The sequence below is a fragment of the Trichechus manatus genome, unplaced genomic scaffold, assembly GCF_000243295.1.
Source record: "Trichechus manatus latirostris isolate Lorelei unplaced genomic scaffold, TriManLat1.0 scaffold00065, whole genome shotgun sequence".
NCBI lineage: Eukaryota > Metazoa > Chordata > Mammalia > Sirenia > Trichechidae > Trichechus > Trichechus manatus.
The window spans coordinates 1067656-1087677 of NW_004444001.1; the positions used below are offsets into that span (position 1 = coordinate 1067656).

At 40.9% G+C, this 20022-nt stretch overlaps 1 protein-coding gene across 1 annotated transcript in view; it reads right to left on the reverse strand.

Moving 5' to 3' along the window:
- Window positions 1–20022, reverse strand: part of PXT1 (peroxisomal testis enriched protein 1) — a 48770-nt gene continuing 28748 nt past the window's right edge. Inside the window, exons 2-4 of the mRNA XM_004379542.1 lie at window positions 15422–15599; window positions 5650–5780; window positions 1–105 (exon numbers count right to left, since the gene is read on the reverse strand). Coding sequence (XP_004379599.1) covers window positions 1–105; window positions 5650–5780; window positions 15422–15599 — 414 coding nt within the window. The remainder of the gene's footprint in view (window positions 106–5649; window positions 5781–15421; window positions 15600–20022) is intronic.

The following is a 20022-nucleotide window of genomic DNA, read 5'->3' on the forward strand; positions in this document are numbered from 1 at the left end:
TTACATCAGATGATTATTCCAGAAAAATTGCAGCAACACATGAACTCTTCTGAAGAAAAATAAGACGAAATGAGCCAGGGCATCTCTGCCTTCCTGTTGAAAATCCTGTTGTAAAAAGAAAGACAGAGAGGGAGGGAGGTTTAAAAAACAAAACAATAAAATAACCCAAAGTTAAAAATTCAACACAATAGTACATATTAATTGAATCAACGCAGCAAACAAGCATGTTGGGTTACTCTCGTATGAGCTGAAGAAGTGTATCTAGGTCTGTTCTACAGTGTTCGCACTGTCCAACTGACCTTGGGAAGTTTTCCGTCTGACCTATTTTCCTATTTTGATCATCAGCAAATTGGGGCAATCTTTTCTGGCCTGATAACCTTTCTCTGGCTTCCTAGAGCACTTTCCTAGTCCTCTCAAAGAAACCAAGTTTGCTTCTGGACTGGAAAAACAAGTAACTTAGATGGGTGACAAGGTGAGGTGACTATGAGCAAAGTTGGAGATGCCAAAGAGCACAGAAGGTTTGTGGAGCAATAAGTAAACACTAGAGTCCATGGATGCTGCAAACAGTTAACACACTCAGCTGCTAACCAGAAGGTCGGTGGTTCCTGTCCACCCAGAGGAACCTCGGAAGAAAGGACTGGTGATCTATTTCCAAAAAATCAGTCATTGACAACCCTGTGGAGCACATTCTACTCTGACACACATGGGGTCATTTGATGGCAAATGATACTAGTACTGATAAGTAAATGCCATTGTGTGTGGGAACATCAGGAAAGGAGGCCGAGGATTATATTAGAATAAATAGTTCTCCCTGCTTCTGCCCCTGCCTGCTCCATGCAGTCTATTCTCAACGCAGCAGCCTTGGTGCCACTGTTGAAATGGGCTCTTATGCTCAGAACCCTCTAATGGGTCCACCTCACTCAGAAGAAAAGTCCCCACGGTGACTCCAAGTTGAGTTTCTAACTTTGGGTTATTTTAAACCTCTCTCTCTCGTTAAACAGGCTCTTCAACAGGAAGGCAGAGATGCCCTGGCTCATTTCATCTTATTTTTATTCAGAAGAGTTCACGTGTTCCTTCGCTTATATAATCTCCTACATAATGTCCGCCCCTGTCACCTTACCAGGCTTTAGCCACATTGGCCTCTTTGCTATTCTTCGAACATATCCGACAAGCTCCTGCCTCATGGTCCTTGCCATCTGCCTGCCTCTGGAGGAAGCTCTTCCCCCAGATACCCATGTGGCTCCCTCACCTATCTCTTTCAAATTTTTGCTCAGAAGTCACCTTCTCAGTGAGACCTTCCCTAATCTTCCCTACTTAAAATTGCAAACTCCCCAACACTCCTCACCACCTTTCATTGTTCTATTTTTCTCCAAAATATTTATCACTATCTGATAAACCATATACTTTGTTTGTTCGTCTCTCCCTTATAGTATATAAATTCCATAAAAGCAGGGGTTTTGTCTGTTTTGATCACCACCATATCCCCAGTTCTTAAACAGAGCTTGACACATAGTAGATGCTCAATAAATAGTAGTTGAATGAATGAATGAAAGAGCCTTGTGCTACAGGCCAAGGAATTTAGACTTTGTCCTCTCAGTAACTGGGAATCATTAAAGGGTTTTTTTTTCCCCCTTTTATAGTTGATATTATTTGGCAAAATTAATTAATTGCCTTTCAGCACAGGAGACGAGAAAATGTACAGAACATTGAGTTAGATGCTTAACTAGAATTTAAATTCTAGTTTTACCACTTATGAGCTGAATGGCCTTAGTTAGGTTACCTAATCTCTCTGAACCTTAATTAACTGCTCCTCCTGAAAACACCTATAGAAAGTAATTCATAGAGTTATTGGTAAAATTAAATAAAACATGTAAGAAGGCCTCAAAGAGTACCTGAAAGAAGTTGTTTAATAAATGTTAGTTTTCCTTCCCAAAGCATAATGGTTAAGCGTTCGGCTGGTAACCAAAAGGTTGGTGGTTTGTACCCACCAGCAGCTCCATGGGAGAAAATACCTGGCAATCTGCTCCTGCAAAGATTACAGCCTAGGAAACCCTATGGGGTAGTTCCGCTCTATCATATGGGGTTGCTGTGAGTCAGAATCAACTCAACCGCACACAACAACAATAATCTACCACGGTGTGGGGCAATGTGTGGCGCAACCACAGGGGACGGTGCAGTACCCAGGGCTGGTAACAGCAATTGTCACCACTCCTAGGCCAGAAGTGACAGAGAAGGAACAGTTTCCAGAACCCAGAAAGAGAGTCCTGTGGAGAAAAATTGCAAAGGCACCATTTAAGATCCTAAAAGCTATGGGAAGCCCAGTTATTTTAAAACATACTTTATATCTAGGAAAAATGCATGCCCCGGACAAAAAAGACCAGGTGCTTGAACCAAAGCCCCACATGACTAAATGGCAAAATAGAAGGTGTCATTTTGAGAATCAAGGCCTGTTTGAAAACACGGAACACTTGCTTAAATGAAAAGAACAAGAAAGCAAGAAATGTGGCAGCTCACAGGCAAACAATAAATTCAGCAGACAAATTATAACTGGTGAGCTCCTTGCTAGAGAATTCCAAGAGCAAGAATAAAAGTTTCTTTCAATACATCAAAGGCAGGAAGGCATCTGGAGAATCAACGTGACCACTTGATTGAACAGAGTACAAAAGATGAATAAATGACTATATTTGAAAGAAATGTACCATGCTTGATTTAAGCCTCAAAGCAGCAGAGTAAATAAAGCCTTCAGTATTTTAGAGCCAAACCTATGAGGAATTTTTTTAATTATTATTTTTAAAACCTGTTATGGTCCATCTAAAGGTGTTCTAAAATACAATTTTGTGATATAAGATAAGATATCTTTAAAAGTCTAGGTCAAAGTTAGCTCTGTAAAATGTGGCAGGAAAAGCTAGGGCAGGCATGAGGATAGTCATATAGATCAATGGAATAGAAAACAGTCCAGAAATAAATCCTCACACTTTCAGTCAATTGATTTTCAACAAGGTTGCCAAGACAATTCAATAAGGGAAAGAAAAGTCTTTTCAACAAATAGTGCAGGGACAACTAGATATCCACATGCAAAAGAATGAACCCTACCTGACATCGTATACAAAAAGTAACTCAAAATTAATCAAAGACCTAAACGTTAGCGCTGAAACTAGAGAACTCTTAGAAGAAAGCATAAGTGTAGATCTTCTTGACTTCTTGGGTCCAGATGTCAAAGAAAGCAGATGGCTACAGGTGGCTCCTGGGAGACAAGGGTCAAATAATAGGCAGTTTGGTGGAATGGTGCATGGGTTTTTGGAAACAGCAGATATGGATTCAAGTCCTAAATATTCAAATTACTAGCTGTGCAAATGAGGACAAGTTATACGACTTCTCTAACCATCAATCTCCTCATTTGAAAGGTGAGAATAATAATAACCCCAACCTCCTTATTGTTTGTAAGAATTAAATAAAAACAATGCAAGTGAAACCCTCAGTATGGCCCTTAGCAAAACTTCAGTAAGTGCAGGACATAGCCTTAGTATATCCTCCAAATGCAGTTAGGCTGGGAGCTAGAACAATGATAGATCCTGGGAGTTTACCAAGAAAGCAATACTTTATAATCCAAATTCTTATCTCAAGCCTCAACATCTCTGAACTCTAGGCTGGTCCGGATAACTAATACACAGCTTCGCAACTTCTCAATTGGTATGTCTACTAGAAATTTCAAACTTACATGTCACAAACAGAACTTTGTAGTTACCCTCAAATCTGTCTCCCCTGGTTCCCCCCATCTCAGTAAATGGTGCTACCATCCATTTGGATGCTCATGCCAAAAACAACGGAGTCATCCAATGACCCCTTTTCCTCACTCTCCACATCTAATCCATCAGCCAATCATGTAGGCTCTACTTTCAAAATTTATCTTGAGTTTGATCATTTCTCACCACCTCCACTGCTACACGCTGGTCCCAGCCTCCATGGGTCTCCTCTGGACTACTTTCCGAGACCCCCTAGCTGGCGTCCCTGCTGCCCCTCTTGCCCCTGTATGCAGCTGACTCTCTGCACAGCAACCAGTCTCCATTCAAAATGTAAATCAGCTCTTGGCACTCTCCTGCTGTCTCTTTCCAGAGGCTTCCTTTACACTTAGGATAAAACCCAAATGCCTTACCATGGCCTCTAAGACTGAGGCTGCATCCCAGACCTCACCTCTCACTCTCCCCCTCACACCCTCTACTCTAGTCATTCTGGCCTCCTTGCCATTCCTTAAGCGTGTTCCTGTCACAAGGGCTTTTACTAGCTGTTACCTCTGCCTTGAACCCCAGCCCCTGCCCAGATATTCCCATGGCTCACCCCTACACTTCCAATCTTTGCTCAAAAATCACCTCCCCAGAGAGGCCTTCCTGACCGCCCCCCTAAAGTCACTCCCATCACTCAATATTCCCTAAATCCTGCTTTAATCTTCATTGAGCCCGCATCCCTCCCTGACTATCCTGTTTATTGGTTGCTTGTCTGTCTCCTCACTACATTATGAGTCCCATGAGAGCAGGCTCATCTTCTGTCCTGTTCTCTGCTCCCACTACCAATGCCTAGAATTGAGTCTGGCACAAAGTAGACACTCAATAAATGTTCGTTTGAATGAAATTGGTATATCAAATATTCCTCTTGGTTTCCTTCTTGCTTTTAGTAGCATTCTTGTTGAAACTTTCCACACATGTGCTGTTTCAGGGGATATTTTATTTGAGGGAAAGGCTGTGTATTAGCCACATTCTGAATAGAGCATAAAAGAAGGCATGGCACTCCCCAAAGCCAGCATAGCATAGTGAAGGCAACAGTGATTGACAAGAAATTGACAAGAACAGGTGAATTTAAGGGCAAGAAGTAGCGGCTGTGAGATGCAGCCACCCTTTCTACCGTAGAACTCCATGAGATCATTATCTCCACTGCCAACTACAGGTGGTTCTGCAGGAAAACTAGGTTGGATGTGGATTTCACCACTCCCAAGAGGTAGTACTACACATATTTTTCAAACAGTAATCAGTATTCTTTCCTATCTTTATTATTCCTTGTAATAATTAGGAGAAACTAAGAAATTGGTGAGGGTAGGGCTCACTCAGATCATAACCTTTGGGTGTGAATCAAGGATGATAACCACAATCTAAGGCAGAGGTGCTCGTCTCTGACTGAACAGTAAATTCACCTGGTAAGCTTTTAAAATGCCTGATACTCAGACCACACCTCATACCAATTAAATCAGAATCTCTAGGGATGGGGTCCTGGCATCAGGAGTTTTAAAAACTCCACAGGTTATTCAAATGAGCATCCTAGTTTGATGGTGTGGAACAAAGTATGCAAATGATCCCTTGAGGAATGTGTAAAAAGGTAGGTTCTCATTCAGAAGGTGTGGGCTGAGGCCTGAGATTTTGTACATCTAACTGGATGCCAGGTGATGCCAATGCCGCTGGTTCACAGACCACAGTTTGAGAAGCAAGTGTAAGAATCAAATACTGGCTTTGACTCAGGTTCACAATTTTTAGGTCTTACATTTGGTAATCCAGACATGCGTGTTCCAATCATTCCTGGGCATCCAGCCACTTGGCAGCCATTGTTCTGTTTGCTTTTTCCTCGTACCTAGTAGGCCCTTGCTGGGGGAACTGAAAGCCTTACCTCTTGAACCATCCTATGATTGACGCTGTCCCCAATGTGTTTCAGCTTCATGGCCAACTTGTAGATTATTTCCTCCTGGTCATGGCTCTGGCCAATGCTGTTCTCCTTGGGTTGAGACGGCAAATTGTGACCTGCATTGTAAGAAAAGAGTTCAAAAGAGATCACCCTATTTAACTATTTGTAAAATCACTTATCACTAGTTACTAAAAGCTGTCTTAGACTATCAAAGGGATAAAATTCCACCATTATAATCATCATCAAAAAGCCCTGCATTGGAATGGATCAGCTCTGTCCAATAAAAATATAATTCAAGTCACACATGTAATTTTAAATTTTCAAGTAACCACATCTAAAAAAAGGAAAATTAAAATTTTAGTAATGTATTTTATTTAATGCAAAATATCCAACATATTATCATTATATAATAAACATGAAAAATTATTAATGATGTTTTACATTCTTGTATCATACCTAAGTCTTTGAAATCCAGTGTGTATTTTACTTATAGCACATCTCAATTCAGATGCTAACTTTTCACTAGAACACCTGGATTTATATTTAGATTTCATGAAGTTTACAGTTAAAGAAGTAGATTGGCATACCGAAGTTATTCCAAACATAATTACAAGTTTTCCAACATTATTGCTTACAGGGTACTGAGTTTCTGTTTGAGATGATGAAAAACTTCTGGAAATAGATAGCGGTGATGGTAGCACAAAATGGTGCATATAATTAATGCCACTGAATTATACACTTAAAATTGGTTAAAATGACAAACTTTTTGTTATATATATTTTACCACAATTTCTCAATGTTTTACAGCAATTGAATTGACTATCAATTTTTAAACTTAAATTTAAATTAAAAATTCAGTTCCTCAATCATACTAGCTACATATCAAATACTCAATTCAATAACTAAATGTGAGTAGTGGTTATTGCATTGGACAGCACAGATCTAGATCTTTATGGTTTTTTAAAATGGGTTTTTCCATTTAATATGTTTACCTACTCTCCTTGAATGGAAGCAAACCTTATTTGCTTCCAGCAACCAGTGTTTTTAAGCTACACATTAGTTAACTACTATGCTGAGTGCTTTGGGGAACTTCTAAAGAATAAAGACATGGTTTAAGTCCTTAAGTTACTTACAACCCACTGGTTATGATGAATCAATTCCCAAGTGCTTTAGGAATACAGAGGAGAAGGAAATAAATATGGGCTAAAGTAAATGTAAGTATAGCTTTGTAGAGGAAGCAAGTTCATTTCAATAAAAATTGAAGATCTTTGATTTGTCAGGCTTTTTACCCAGACAATAAGCCCTGTCCTTAAAGAGTCTACTGGGGGAGTGACACAAATTACAATTCAACATGTTAGTAAGGGCAAGGTTTGCACAGAGAAGGGGATTAGCCCCCTGCCTTGGGGAGTCAGGAGAGGAGCTTCAAAGAAAATAATATCTGAACTGAGTCTGGAAGGATGAAGGATGAATAAGAATTATCCAGGAGAAGAGACAGATGGGAGGTGGGAGGGATGGGCACTGGGGAGGGAGTGGCAAACAGGGCATTCCAAGCAAGAAGGATCACATGAGCAAAGGCAAGGGGACGATGGACAGTGAGATTTTATGCCATAAACTCTAAGTAGTGCTATTTGAAAGGCAGGTAGTGATGGCAGACAAAGCTAAGAGTAGGCAAGAGCAAAATCCTGAAGGCACAGTGTGAGGCTTGGACTTTACCTGCTGCAGCAGGGGAGCTTCTGAAGGGTTTTAAGCAGAAAATGACATGATTAGGTTTGCTTTTTAGCTATTTCCCTCTGGCATCAGAGTAAAGGCTGGTAAGACTTAAAGGCAGAGAATGCATTTAGAGGCCACTACAAAAGTCTGCTCCTTAGAAGCAAGGATGGTGAGCCTACGTCTCACATACTTGGGTAAAGTTATCAGGAGGGACCAGTCCCTGGAGAAGGACATCATGCTTGGCAAAGTAGACGGTCAGAGAAAAAGAGGAAAACCCTCAGTGAGATGGAGTGACACAGTGGCTGCAACAATGGGTTCAAGCATAACAACGCTTGTGAGGATGGAGCAGGACCGAGCCGTGTTTCGTTCTGTTGTGCGTGGGGGGGGTTGCTGTAAGTCGGAAATGACTTGACGGCACCTAACAACGACAACAAACAAAAGTCCTGGGAGGGCCTAATGATAACTAACATACCAAATACCAGGCCATGCATGCCTTATCTATTACACCCTCACAATGATCCCATGAGGTTATTACCCTCATATTACACATGAAACAAGCTGTGGTTTAGAGCAATGGTTCTCAAACTTGGCTCCGCCTTAGAATCCCTTGGGGAGGCTTTTAAAACTCCCAACGCTTAGGCCTTGCTCCATTCCAATTGAATCGAAATCCTTGGAGTCAGAGCATCAGTATTTTTTTAAAGCTCCTCAGGTGGTTTAGGAGCCCTGGTGGCACAGTAGTTAAGAGCTCAGGCTGTTAACCAAAAGGGTGGCAGTTCGAATCCACCAGCTGCTCCTCAGAAACCCTATGGGGCAGTTCTTCTCTGACCTATAGTGTCACTATGAGTCGGAATCGACTCGACGGCAGTGGATTTGGGTTTTTTAGGTGGTTTAGAGTGGTTAATTTGCCTAGGGATTGTACATTAATGATAGCTACGGGATTGCATGGGGCCCAGGATCAGTCAAAGCCATTTGCAAGTCACAATTAGGAAGGGGAAGAAAACATTCAAAGGAGAGTTAGGGGACGCTAGTTAATAGAGAAAAATTGATCAGACACTCAGAAAGAAACCAAGATGCCAAAAAAAAAGAAAAGACTAGCCCCCAGAACTGCCTCAGAGGGTGAACCTGCCAAGTTCAGTTCCTTTTTATAAGCATCCTCACCAGAAACCACATCTTTCTGGAGGTGACTGGAATAGGTCTCTCTTCTCTGCAACCAAACAAATAATCATAAATATCAATCTCAATTGCCATTATCCAGAACTGTCCGATGTAGATTAAACTGTGTAGGAGATTGTGTTGGTTAGAAATCGGCTTCAGGGGAGACTCTGAGAGTAAAATTTAAAAATTAAGATCCTAACTCTAGTCGGTTGAGTTTTTGGTTCTGGTCACTTACCCATTCCTCATGAAAGCTGAATGCATTAATAGATTGAGAGCTCTGCTGTAGTCAACCTACAAATGGCATTATTTGCTGGCTAAAGAGAGTTTGTGTACCTGTCCTACAGACATTTATGCACTTAAATAGCTATACCACCATATTGTAAGAAATATTGTAAGGCAACAGGAAAAAGCATAAAACCAACACCCTAAAGTGATCACATATTGGAGGCAAGCGAGGAGTCCTGTGACAAGATCATTAAAAGGAATGAAATAAAAAAAGTGTAACTCCAAGTATTTTCCAAGTATTTAATTTTTAATATCCAGAGGAAAAAGTATGCATATATAGCTCTTTTTATGCAGTAACTGTTACTGAAAAGTTGTATGAATATGTATATATCTACACAAAGTTCTGAAAATAAAATCATAGTCTGAGTAGTGGAGAATTTGGAAAAATCTCATGGTTAATCTTTTTGCAAGAATAATTCCATTGTAAAGTAAATAATCAACCTCAACGTGTTGGATCTTTAAAAAAATGTTGTTGTACATTGAGAATTCTATAGGAGAAACTGATCAGTTGTCTTTCAGTTGTGTTTAGAAAAGCTTTTAACCAAGCATGCTCTGAAAATTATAAGTGCTTATCTACTGCCGGTTATAACGCTGGTTTTGTTCACTAAAAATAGGAGTATAGAGGTTTCTGGTTCAAGACTGAGCACAAGTATCGGCTCCTCATCACTCCTAATCCCTCCCAAGACCCCACTAAAATGAAAGTATAAAAATGAATAAAGTCACACCAGTGAAGTGAATAGGAGTCAGGGTCAACAGCAGATGAGAGATCTGTACACGTTTCTGGAAGGCAGAAAGCAGATCAGACAAGGTACGGACAAATGAACCAAGCAGAGAAAGTGCCACAAGGGCTCCTGGGGCTCAGAAGCCCATCTAGCCCACGGAGACCCAGAGGCTGGCAGAGGGAGAGCTGTCAATAACTGGAGGTCTGATGGGGATCAACTGCACCATTTGGTACCCTCTGCACCCCAACCCAGTGCATCCAGCACACATTCCAGGCAAAAAAAAAAAAACCCAGATGATTCTTTTCTAATGGAAAAGAATAAACCTTATGGGGAAAGTCGAAGCTTCTTGTATGGATATTGGTTCCTTGGATTAAAGGCTTAGGGACAGGAAGGCAACTCCTTAAAGCCCTCCCCCTCACTCAGAGCGCTCCTCTACCCATTTGAGTCCCTACCCAGAGGGGAGCTCTGGAAAGGCAGTTAGGCATAGTGGCAGACATGAGTTTTGGGGGACACTATTCAATCCAGTACCACTGCTCTTCCAAGAAGTACCCTGTTGAATAAGCAAGAGAATGGGAGGTAGCTAGAGGAGGAGGTTCACTGAAAGAATTTTCTTTCTAAGTTAGAAGTCTTGAGCCAGTTTGTAGGTTGAGGAGAAGGAATCAGAGTAGGAGTAATGGCGAATGGAAGATAGAGAGGGAAAATTATTGGGGCAAAATCCCAGAGGATTTAGGAAGAATGGGCATGAAACATACGGAAAGATTAGCTTTGAACAGGAGGAGGGTCCTCTCTTCCTTTGAGACAGAAGGAGCTAAGATATGATGCTCATATAGGGAAACCTGGAACAAGGGGGAAGGAGATTCAGGTGCTTACCCCTTGTAACATCACTTTTTTACATGAAGTAGAAGACTAGGCTATGTGCCGAGAAATGGGGATCCTCAAGTGGTTGAAATTAGTCACTAACAGAAATGGCAAAAAAGAAAACTGACCAGAGTTATATGACAGGAGCTGAAAATATTTATTTGACCTTGATGTACATTCTTTTTGCAGCTGGCAAGGGTCCTGTCATGGATTGAACTGTGTCCTCCAAAAATATGTGTCAACTTGTCTAGGCCATGATTCCCAGTATTGTGTGGGTGTCCTCCATTTTGTGATCTGATGGAACTGTCCTATGTGTTGTAAATCCTAACCTCTACCTGTGGTTAATGAGGTAAGATTAGGTTATGTTAAAGAGGATTAGGGTGGGATGCAACACCCTTACTCAAGTCACAACCCTGATACCACGTAAGGGGAGTTTCCCTGGGTGTGGCCTGAATCACCTTTTATCTTACAAGAGATAAAAGGAAAGAGAAGGGAGCAGAGCACATCCTTTGGAGGGTCCCTGTGCTGAGAAACTCCTAGACCCAGGGGAAGACTGATGAGAAGGACCTTCCCCCAGAGCTGACAGAGAAAGAAAGACTTTCTCTGAAGCTGGCACCTTGAATTCAGACTTCTAGCCTCCTAAACTGTGAAAAAATAAATTTTGTTCATTAAAGCCCTCCACCTGTGGTATTTATGGTACAGCAGCACTAGATAACTAAGACAGGTCCTAAATTTATACTTAAAAAAGAAAAATTTATCCTGTCCTGTCATAGAGAAGGGTTCAAGCCCTGGCTCAGCTACTTTCTAATTTCATATCCCTCAGCACTGGTGGTGCAGTGGTTAAGTGCTCGGCTGTCAAACAAAAGGTTAGTAGTTTGAACCCACCAGCCACTCCACAGGAGAAGGCTATGACAGTCTGCTTCCAGAAAGATTTACAGCCTTGGAAACCCTATGGGACAATTCTACTCCATCCTACTGGGCCACTATGAATCAGAATCAACTAGATGGCAGTGGGATTGGTTCGGTTTTGATTTAGGCAAGTAACTTAACTTCTCTGTGCCTCAATTTCCCCATTTGTTAAATGGGACCTTAAAGTTATTGTAAATATTAAACGATGTTATAAAGGAGCCCTGGTGGCACAGTGGGTAAGAGCTTGGCTGCTAACCAAAAAAGGTTGGAAGTTCGAATCTACCAGCCACTCTTTGGAAACCCTACAGGGCACTTTTACTCTGTCCTGTAGGGGTGCTACGGGTCAGAATTGACTCGACGACAACAGGGTTTTTTTTTTGGTTTTTGGTTATAAAGTATGTGGTACACAATAAGCTCTATATAAGTCTTGACTACCACCACTGGACCATGTGTTAAATAGTATTTAAAAGATAAAGGAAATGTAGTAAAAGGTTAAAAAAAAAATTCAAAAACATAAACAGATGAATCCATGTGAAGGATATATGAGTAACCATTGATTTATTCTTGCAACTTTTCTGTAAATTTTAAAATTTTCAAAATAAATGTTGGGGGGAGAAAAAAGTATCCCAGAAAATCCCAGAAAAATTAAATAAAGCTTTTCTATTTGGTTTCTTTAGATTGATTTTCAAGGCCCCTTAGAAAATATCTCAACTTATCCATCCAGCCTTCTTACTCCTCTTCTTGAACCTTATGCTCTAACTAAACTATCTATATGGCAAAATCTTACTTTTAAGCTTTCTCTAAGATGCCTTTTTTGAGTCTTCTAAGATAACGTGATCTCTCATCACTTTCAATGTCTATGGCTTTTTTATTTCTATTGGGATACATCATAGTCTATATTTTGTTATAATCATTGCAGGCTTTTATTATATAAAACAAAAGATATAACGCACGTTAGATGTGTACATAAACACATGGATATACATTGTCTATAACAATAACTGTTGATTACAGGAAGGTATTCCCTAAAAACGTGGAATTGAGAGAAAAAGGAGTGTCTTCTGAGAACTGAGAGGCGAAATTAATGCATCACAGTGGAGATGGGCAGTTACTGGAAGAGGAGAGACTCCCAGCCCTCTGTTGCACAGGCTGCTCCCTCCTCCTTAACCTCCAGCCCCATTAACCTCTTCAGGTCTCAGTCCAGGGTAACATCTTGTGGGCAGCCTTCTCTGACCTCCCCAACTAGATCAAATCCCAATTATAGCAGCATATGCACCTCTTCTTAGCACTTACCACATTATATTTAACATTTTCATGTGGGATTTACTATCTGCCTCCTTTACCAGACTGTACACTCCACAAAGAAAGGGGCTGTTCCTGGTTTTGCCCATCATTGTCACCCCAGTACCTAACACAATGCATGGAAATATAGTAGATCCTAGTATTTTTTGAATGACTCAAAAAAGAAAATCCGTCCATCTAGAGGAAGAGAAGAGTGCTGGTCAGCTTAGAAGCTAAAGGAAGAAGAAGAAAAAAAAAAAGCATAAGTGAGCATCCAAGCACTCTCAAAGGGAGAAAGCTGAACAACCGGACTTTCTATCGACTTTTAGTTATACTGTATATCCCATTTATGTGTGATAGGTATATAGACCGATAGACCGACATATTCTGCCCTTTACTATCAGTAATTATTACATTTTTATCATTTGCCAAATCACTTGCACCCCCACAGAGCAATGGTGGGAAGAGCCTCCTTTTGCTCTTACTCATCTTTGTTTTCCCAAGAGTTCCTAGCTTCGCTTAAATGACGCATGAGGATGGTTGCCGTGGACTTCCCACACCCCACTCCCCGCCACTTTTCTAAGAAGAAAACCCAACCCATTGCCATGGAGTAGATTCCGACTCATAGCGACCCCATATGACAGAGCAGAACTGCCCCATAGTGTTTCCAAGGCTGTGATCTTTAAGGGAGCCGACTGCCACATCTTTCTCCCACAGAGCAGCTGGAACAGCTGACCTTTCTGTTAGCAGCCGAGTGCTTAACCACTGTACCACCAGGGCTTCCTTTCTAAGAAAAAGTAGTTTTGAATTCCCCATGCAACAATTACGTATTTTTCCCCCAAAGGGTCATGTTTTTGAGTGTAGATTATCCCCAAAGTAACAGAGATAAATCTTGGCTTCAGCGAGTCATTTTCCAGTGACTGGCCTGTGATTTCCACTTTCAGTCTGTGTCTACAGTCGCGAACAAAAGCCACTGAGGGAAGATCTCCTAATCGGTTTCCTCAGTAAGAGCTTTACTTTGGGGAGTACTAGAGACTGCGTCTGTTTGTTTCAAGGGTCCCCGCCAGTAACCTTCCTTGGGTCCTCTGAGCAACCTCCCACACCTTGCGGGACCTAGGCCGGAAACCTCCGCCCAGGCCGGCTTGTTGGCGGGAAGAGGGCGCGCTCGGCCGGACACTTTTGACGGTAGGCGTCACGTGGCCAGACTGCGACCAATGGGAAGCACACAGGGCGCGCGGCGGCCGGAGGCGGGTCTCCCGGGCCAGGGGTGCTGCGCGCGCGGCTTTCTCCCACCCACTGGCGACAGCAAGAGGCTAGGAGGCAAGGAGGCGGAGTCGTCGGAATCCGTAGCCTTGTTCCTTCGGTACTCTGTTTTGGGCGTTCTCCGAGCTTTAACCACAAATTCGTGACCCTTTTACCTCGCCCCTCTCAACCTATACATCCCCAGTTGCTTCAGCGACACCGCCAAATATAAGGCGAGAAACATACTGCTGCGTGAATATCAAAAGGCAAACGAGGTCTTCTGAGCCAGAAAGATTGTGTAAAGGACATAGGAGGCTTGTGTCCGCTACCATCACTAGTTTTGTTTCGAATTGTTTGGCGGTCGTTGAATGCACACTAGGGGCCCACCAGACTAAAACACTAGTCATAATAGGATTTTACATACATCGTAAAATGAGAGTTCTAGGCAAGAAAAACACGTAGACTGGATTGTGGGCTGTTACTCTATACAAATGTAGGAGCCTTATTAACTCTTCACTTCGCCTCGGCTCTTGAAGTGAACTGTAATTAGGGAAAGCATTTTAGGTAAATGTGGCAAAGCCCACAGGGCACTTGGGAAGGTACCCATCAGCTCCACAAGGAATCTATGCTGATGAAGTGGTATATAGATCGTGAGTGTGAAACACTGGAAAAGGTTTACAATAAAATACAAATTGTAAAAACAGTGGTGATGGTTGCACAACTTTGTGAATACCGTATACTAAAAACCACTGAACTGTGCACTTTAGAAGGGTGAACTTCATGGTATGTGAATTCGATCTTAATTTTTTAAATCTAAAAAAATACAAGTTCTAGAACGTGTTCACAGCTGATAGAATGTTAGAGAAATAATTGTTGATACCTGCACAGATGAAAATTCAAAATTTTAGTCAATTGCAGTCTTTCTAAAAGATGGATACCATATCTAGTGTGGTGACGAGACTACCAGGATGCTTGAAATTTCCACTTTCTCAGTGGCGTGTAATTTTTTTAAAATTGGATGATTAATGTGAGATTAATTTTAATAATCTCAAGCATCTAGCATATTTTTAATTAAACTAAAAGCCTAAAACGTAATAAGTTTAATGCAAACACTCCCCTTTAGTGCTGTTCAGAACATAAGGCTTTAATTTTCTAACATTCTGGGACATTTAGAAATCACATATTTTTGCAAAACAGTTTCAAGTTTATCTTTCCTTCATGTTCTTCCCTATATTTTCAAAATCAAGAGGAACCTAATCTGAATTTTCCCTGTCTTAACAGTGCAGACATTGGCAGGTCAAGCTTAAAGGCTATTTTTTATTAAGAGATTATTTTGATCTAATTTAGCAAATCTGAGATAACTTTAATTATTTGTCAAATAAATGATTCAGGATTAGTAAAAACTAAAGGATTTATCACCATGAAGTAAAATCAGTTTTAGATTTGCACCACCTAAGAACTTTGACAAACAGATACACTATCTTCTTACAGTTAATTTTAAGATAATCTATTGAATGCCTAATATTAAATCTTCAATCCCAAGAAAAATATATGCTAAACAGAATATTTATCTTAGATTAATGTAAATAACTTACCAGAGTTCCTCGACATGGCCGAAACAGTCTGGGAGCTGACAAGTTGGGGCATGTATGCCTTCTGAAAACTGTATTTCACCAGCAATGATTTGCAACAATTGGATACTTTGGGAGAGGGATTCAAGACTTCTTTAGGTTCACAAACAATGCCGTTGTGTTTTTTCTTCGTGTTTTTTTCCTGTTGAAAAAATACATTTTCAGAGGATTAACCATATATACTTATCAGTCTATATTTGGTATGTTAGATGACTATTGATGTTTAAACAATAGAGGCAGCTTTATTTCACATAAAAGGGTTATGGATTTGGTTGGGAGGTGGAACTGGGTGACCTCTAAGGTCTTTTTCAACTTAGATGCTACATCATCTTTCTATGTTGTTTGATCTTTAGATCTGCTACACCACTCCTCACCTTAATCTCCCAGTAGTTTTTCTTTGTTTTTTTCAAAAACCGCATTACATCAAGGGAAGAGTTTAAATTGGTACACATAGAAAAAGGGAGACAAATTAGTATTAGTGTAGGCAAAAGAAAAATAAAGACCTAGAAAGATAGGGAGGAGTGGAGATGGAATACATCCTTTCTCCTGTTTCCTCATGTGTTTGTGTGTGTGTAAGTGTGTGTGACAGAGAGAGAGAAAGTTTCCTCCCCAGAATGATTCTTGTATTCTTCCTTTAATCCTTCACATATCCACAGTCCGTCTCTACAGACACTAATGAAGGTTTATTCTACCTCCTCACATTCTTTCCTCTAGTATTGGAGCACCAATCCAATGAGATGGACTATTGAACTAAGACCATTATTATCCACTTGGGCACTTAATTATCTTGATTTAAATACTGGCCACAGACTTCAAGTTTCTATTCTACCTCCTAAATCTAAGCAGTTACTGGAAAGGGAAGGAATAGGTGAAAGGGGTCAGACCATAATGAATCACTCAAGAAGGTAACAGGGAGGGCTTAGGGAAGCTTTAGATTAGTGCTGTCCAATAGAAATAAAATATGAGAGGCGGGGCCGAGATGACGGAGTAGTCAGATGCTGCTGGTGGATCCTCTTACAACAAAGACCTGAAAAAACAAGTGAATTGATTATATATGGCAATCTGGGAGCCTTAAACATCAAAGGCAGAGTTGAGGAACCAGAATGAGTGGCAGCGGGAGGGAGAGACGGCTCGGGAAGCAGCGAGGAGTTGCCAGACCTGACCTGGTGAGAGCCTGAGCCCTTCAGACATGAGCAGCTAGTGGAGGAGCTGTGAGACAGGCAAGGGGCAATGCTCAGGAGGCACATTCTCCGCACTGGGAGAGATTCAGCACCAGAGATTCTACACAACCACCCAGAACCAGTGAGAAGTAGCCCTCATTGGCAAAAGATAAGTACTTGTGTATGGCTTACCATGCAGATCAAAGACACTCCCCTTAGGGAAAAACCTCTCTCCCATTTACCTCCCCGCTCCCTGCTCTGCACTGGGTCCTGGACTGGCTTCAGCAATTGTTGAGTCCCCTGGGCCGGAAGTAAGACCCGTCACACGCCCGGAGCCATTCTCCCTGCCTTGGAGAGTGAACAAATTAACAAACAAGGGAAAAAATAAACTGCTGGCTCCTCTAAGCCAGGAACCCAGGGTAGGCATAGCTCCTTTGCCTAGGCACAGGCATAAGGGATCCATGGACTTTGAGTGCCTTTCCCCCTGCATAGACTTGTGTGGGCCCATCTCAACAGCGTAGGCCTTCATTACAGCAGAACAACAGGGTTTACTGGAAGTCTAACTTCAACTGTCTCAGCTGTGAGGTGGCAGGTTCTTCGCATTTGACACTGCTCTACCCTTAAGCAGGGCTTTCATCTACCCATATTAGGGGCCTGAGGAATGGTGGCTCCACCCACACCACCTAGCCACCTGTGATAGGGGCCCATGAATAAGAAGTGCCCCCGAGTCCTTACAGTCAACAGCATTAGGTGCTCATAGTCCGGCTACAAAACCCACCCACCTACATGCTCTAGGAAACAGGGACACACCTTCCTTCTGGACACTTGGGGTGTCCATCAGCCCCATGCCTTGCTCAGAGTGTGTTCCCCTGCTGCAGCCAGATGCCTGTGCCTACAACAATCGCCCATGCCTGTCTACGACTGTAAGTGAGAGCCTACACCACAATTTCGTGGCTATCTACCTGGTCACCTGAGCTGAATCCATACAGGAGGAGTAGGCGGACTCCTGAGCTCACATACCTAGTAACAAATCTAACCACCTGGTGACAGGACATTAGAGCTTCAAAGATGCCAACAATCAAACTAGCTCATACAAGCAGCCCATCTGGGCATATCAAAAAAAACAAGAAGCTAGGACACGATAAGCAAACATAAAACAAATAAATATAATAACTTATTGATGGCTCAGAGACAACAGTCAATATCAAATCACATAAACAGGCAATCCGTGATGGCTTCCATAAGCTCCCAAAATAAAGAATCTAAAAATTTTCCAGAGGAGGAAAACTTCTTGGAATTACTGGAGGCAGAATACAAAAGATTAATATACAGAACTCTTCAAGAAATTAGGAAGGAAATTAAGCAAAATGTAGAACACGCAATAGAGGAAACTTAAAAGATTAGAGAAGAGCATAATGACAAATTTAACAGGCTGCAAGAATCCATAGAGAGACAGCAATCAGAAATCCAGAAGATTAACAATAAAATTTCAGAATTAGACAATTCAACAAAAAGTCATAGGAGCAGAACTGAGGCAATGGAAGTCAGAATTAGTGAGACTGAAGGTAACCACTTGACACCAACTTACTTGAGGAAAAATGACATAAAAAGATTTTAAAAAATGAAGAAACCCTAAGAATTACGTGGGACTCTATCAAGAAGAATAATCTACGAGTGACTGGAGTACCAGAACAGGGGGGATAACAGAAAATACAGAGAATTGTTGAAGATTTGTTGGCTGAAAACTTCCCTGACATCATGAAAAATGACAAGATACCTATCCAAGATGCTCATCGAACCCCACATAAGGTAGATCCCAAAAGAAAGTCACCGAGACATATTATAATCAAACTTGCCAAAATGAAAGATAAAGAGAGAATTTTAACAGCGGCTAGGGATAAACGAAAAGTCATCTACAAAGGAGAGTCAATAAGAATAAGCTTGGACTACTCAGCAGAAACCATGCAGGCAAGAAGGCAATGGGATGACATATATAAAGACTTGAAGGAAAAAAACTGCCAGTCAAGAATTATATATCCAGCAAAACTGTCTCTCAGATATGATGGCAAAATTAGGGCATTTCCAGATAAACAGAAGTTTAGGGAATTTGCAAAAACCAAACCAAAATTACAAGAAATACTAAAGGCAGTCCTCTGGTTAGAAAATCAGTAACATTGGATGACAACCCAAGACTAGAACACAGGACAGAGCAACCAGATATCAACCCAGGTAGGGAAGTCACAAAAGTAAATCAAAGCTAAAACACTGAAAATATGGAAACAGATGTCAATATGTAAAAGATGACAACATCAAAACAAAAAAGAGGGACTAAAAAAATGTAGACATAGATTTTGCATATGGAGAGGAAGTCAAGGCGATATAAAGAAATAAAACACTGGTATAAACTTAGAAAATAGGGGTAAATATTAAGGAAACCACAAAGGAAACTAACTATCCTACAAATTAAAATAAAAAACCAGAAAAATATAAAGAATCAGCAAACACAAAATCAATAACAATGAAAAAGATGAAAAGAAAATACATAAAGAAAAATGACTCAGCACAGAAAATTAATGGGAACAAAGAAACTGTGAACAACACACACAAAAAAAGACATCAAAATGACAGAACTACACTCATACCTATCAATAATCATGCTGAATGTAAACGGACTAAATGCACCAAAAAAGAAACAGAGAGTGGCAAATCAGATAAAAAAACACAATCCGTTTATATGCTGCCTACAAGAGACACATCTTACACTTAAAGACACAGACAAACTAAAACTCAAAGGATGGAAAAAATATATCAAGCAAGCAACACTCAAAAAAGAGCAGGAGTGGCAATATTAATCTCTGACAAAATAGACTTTAAAGTAAAATCCACCACAAAGGATAAGGAAGGACACTATATAGTCATTAAAGGGTCAATACACCAGGAGGACATAACTATAATAAATATTTACCCACCCAACGACAGGGCTCCAAAATACGTAAAACAAACTCTAACAGCACTGAAAAGACAGATAGACAGCTCCACAATAGTAGGAGGAGACTTCAACACACCACTTCCGGTGAAGGACAGACCATCCAAAAAGAAGCTCCACAAAGACACGGAAGAGCTAAATGCTACAATCAACCAACTTGATCTCATAGACATATGCCGAACACTTCACCCAACAGCAGACAAGTATACTTTCTATTCCAACACACATGGAACATTCTCCAGAATAGACTACATATTAGGCCATAAAGCAAGCCTTAACAAAATCCAAAGCATCAAAATATTACAAAGCATCTTTTCTGACCGTAAAGCCATAAAAGTAGAAATCAACAATACAAAAAGCAAGGAAAAAAAATCAAACACATGGAAACTGAACAACACCTTGCTCAAAAACTACTGGGT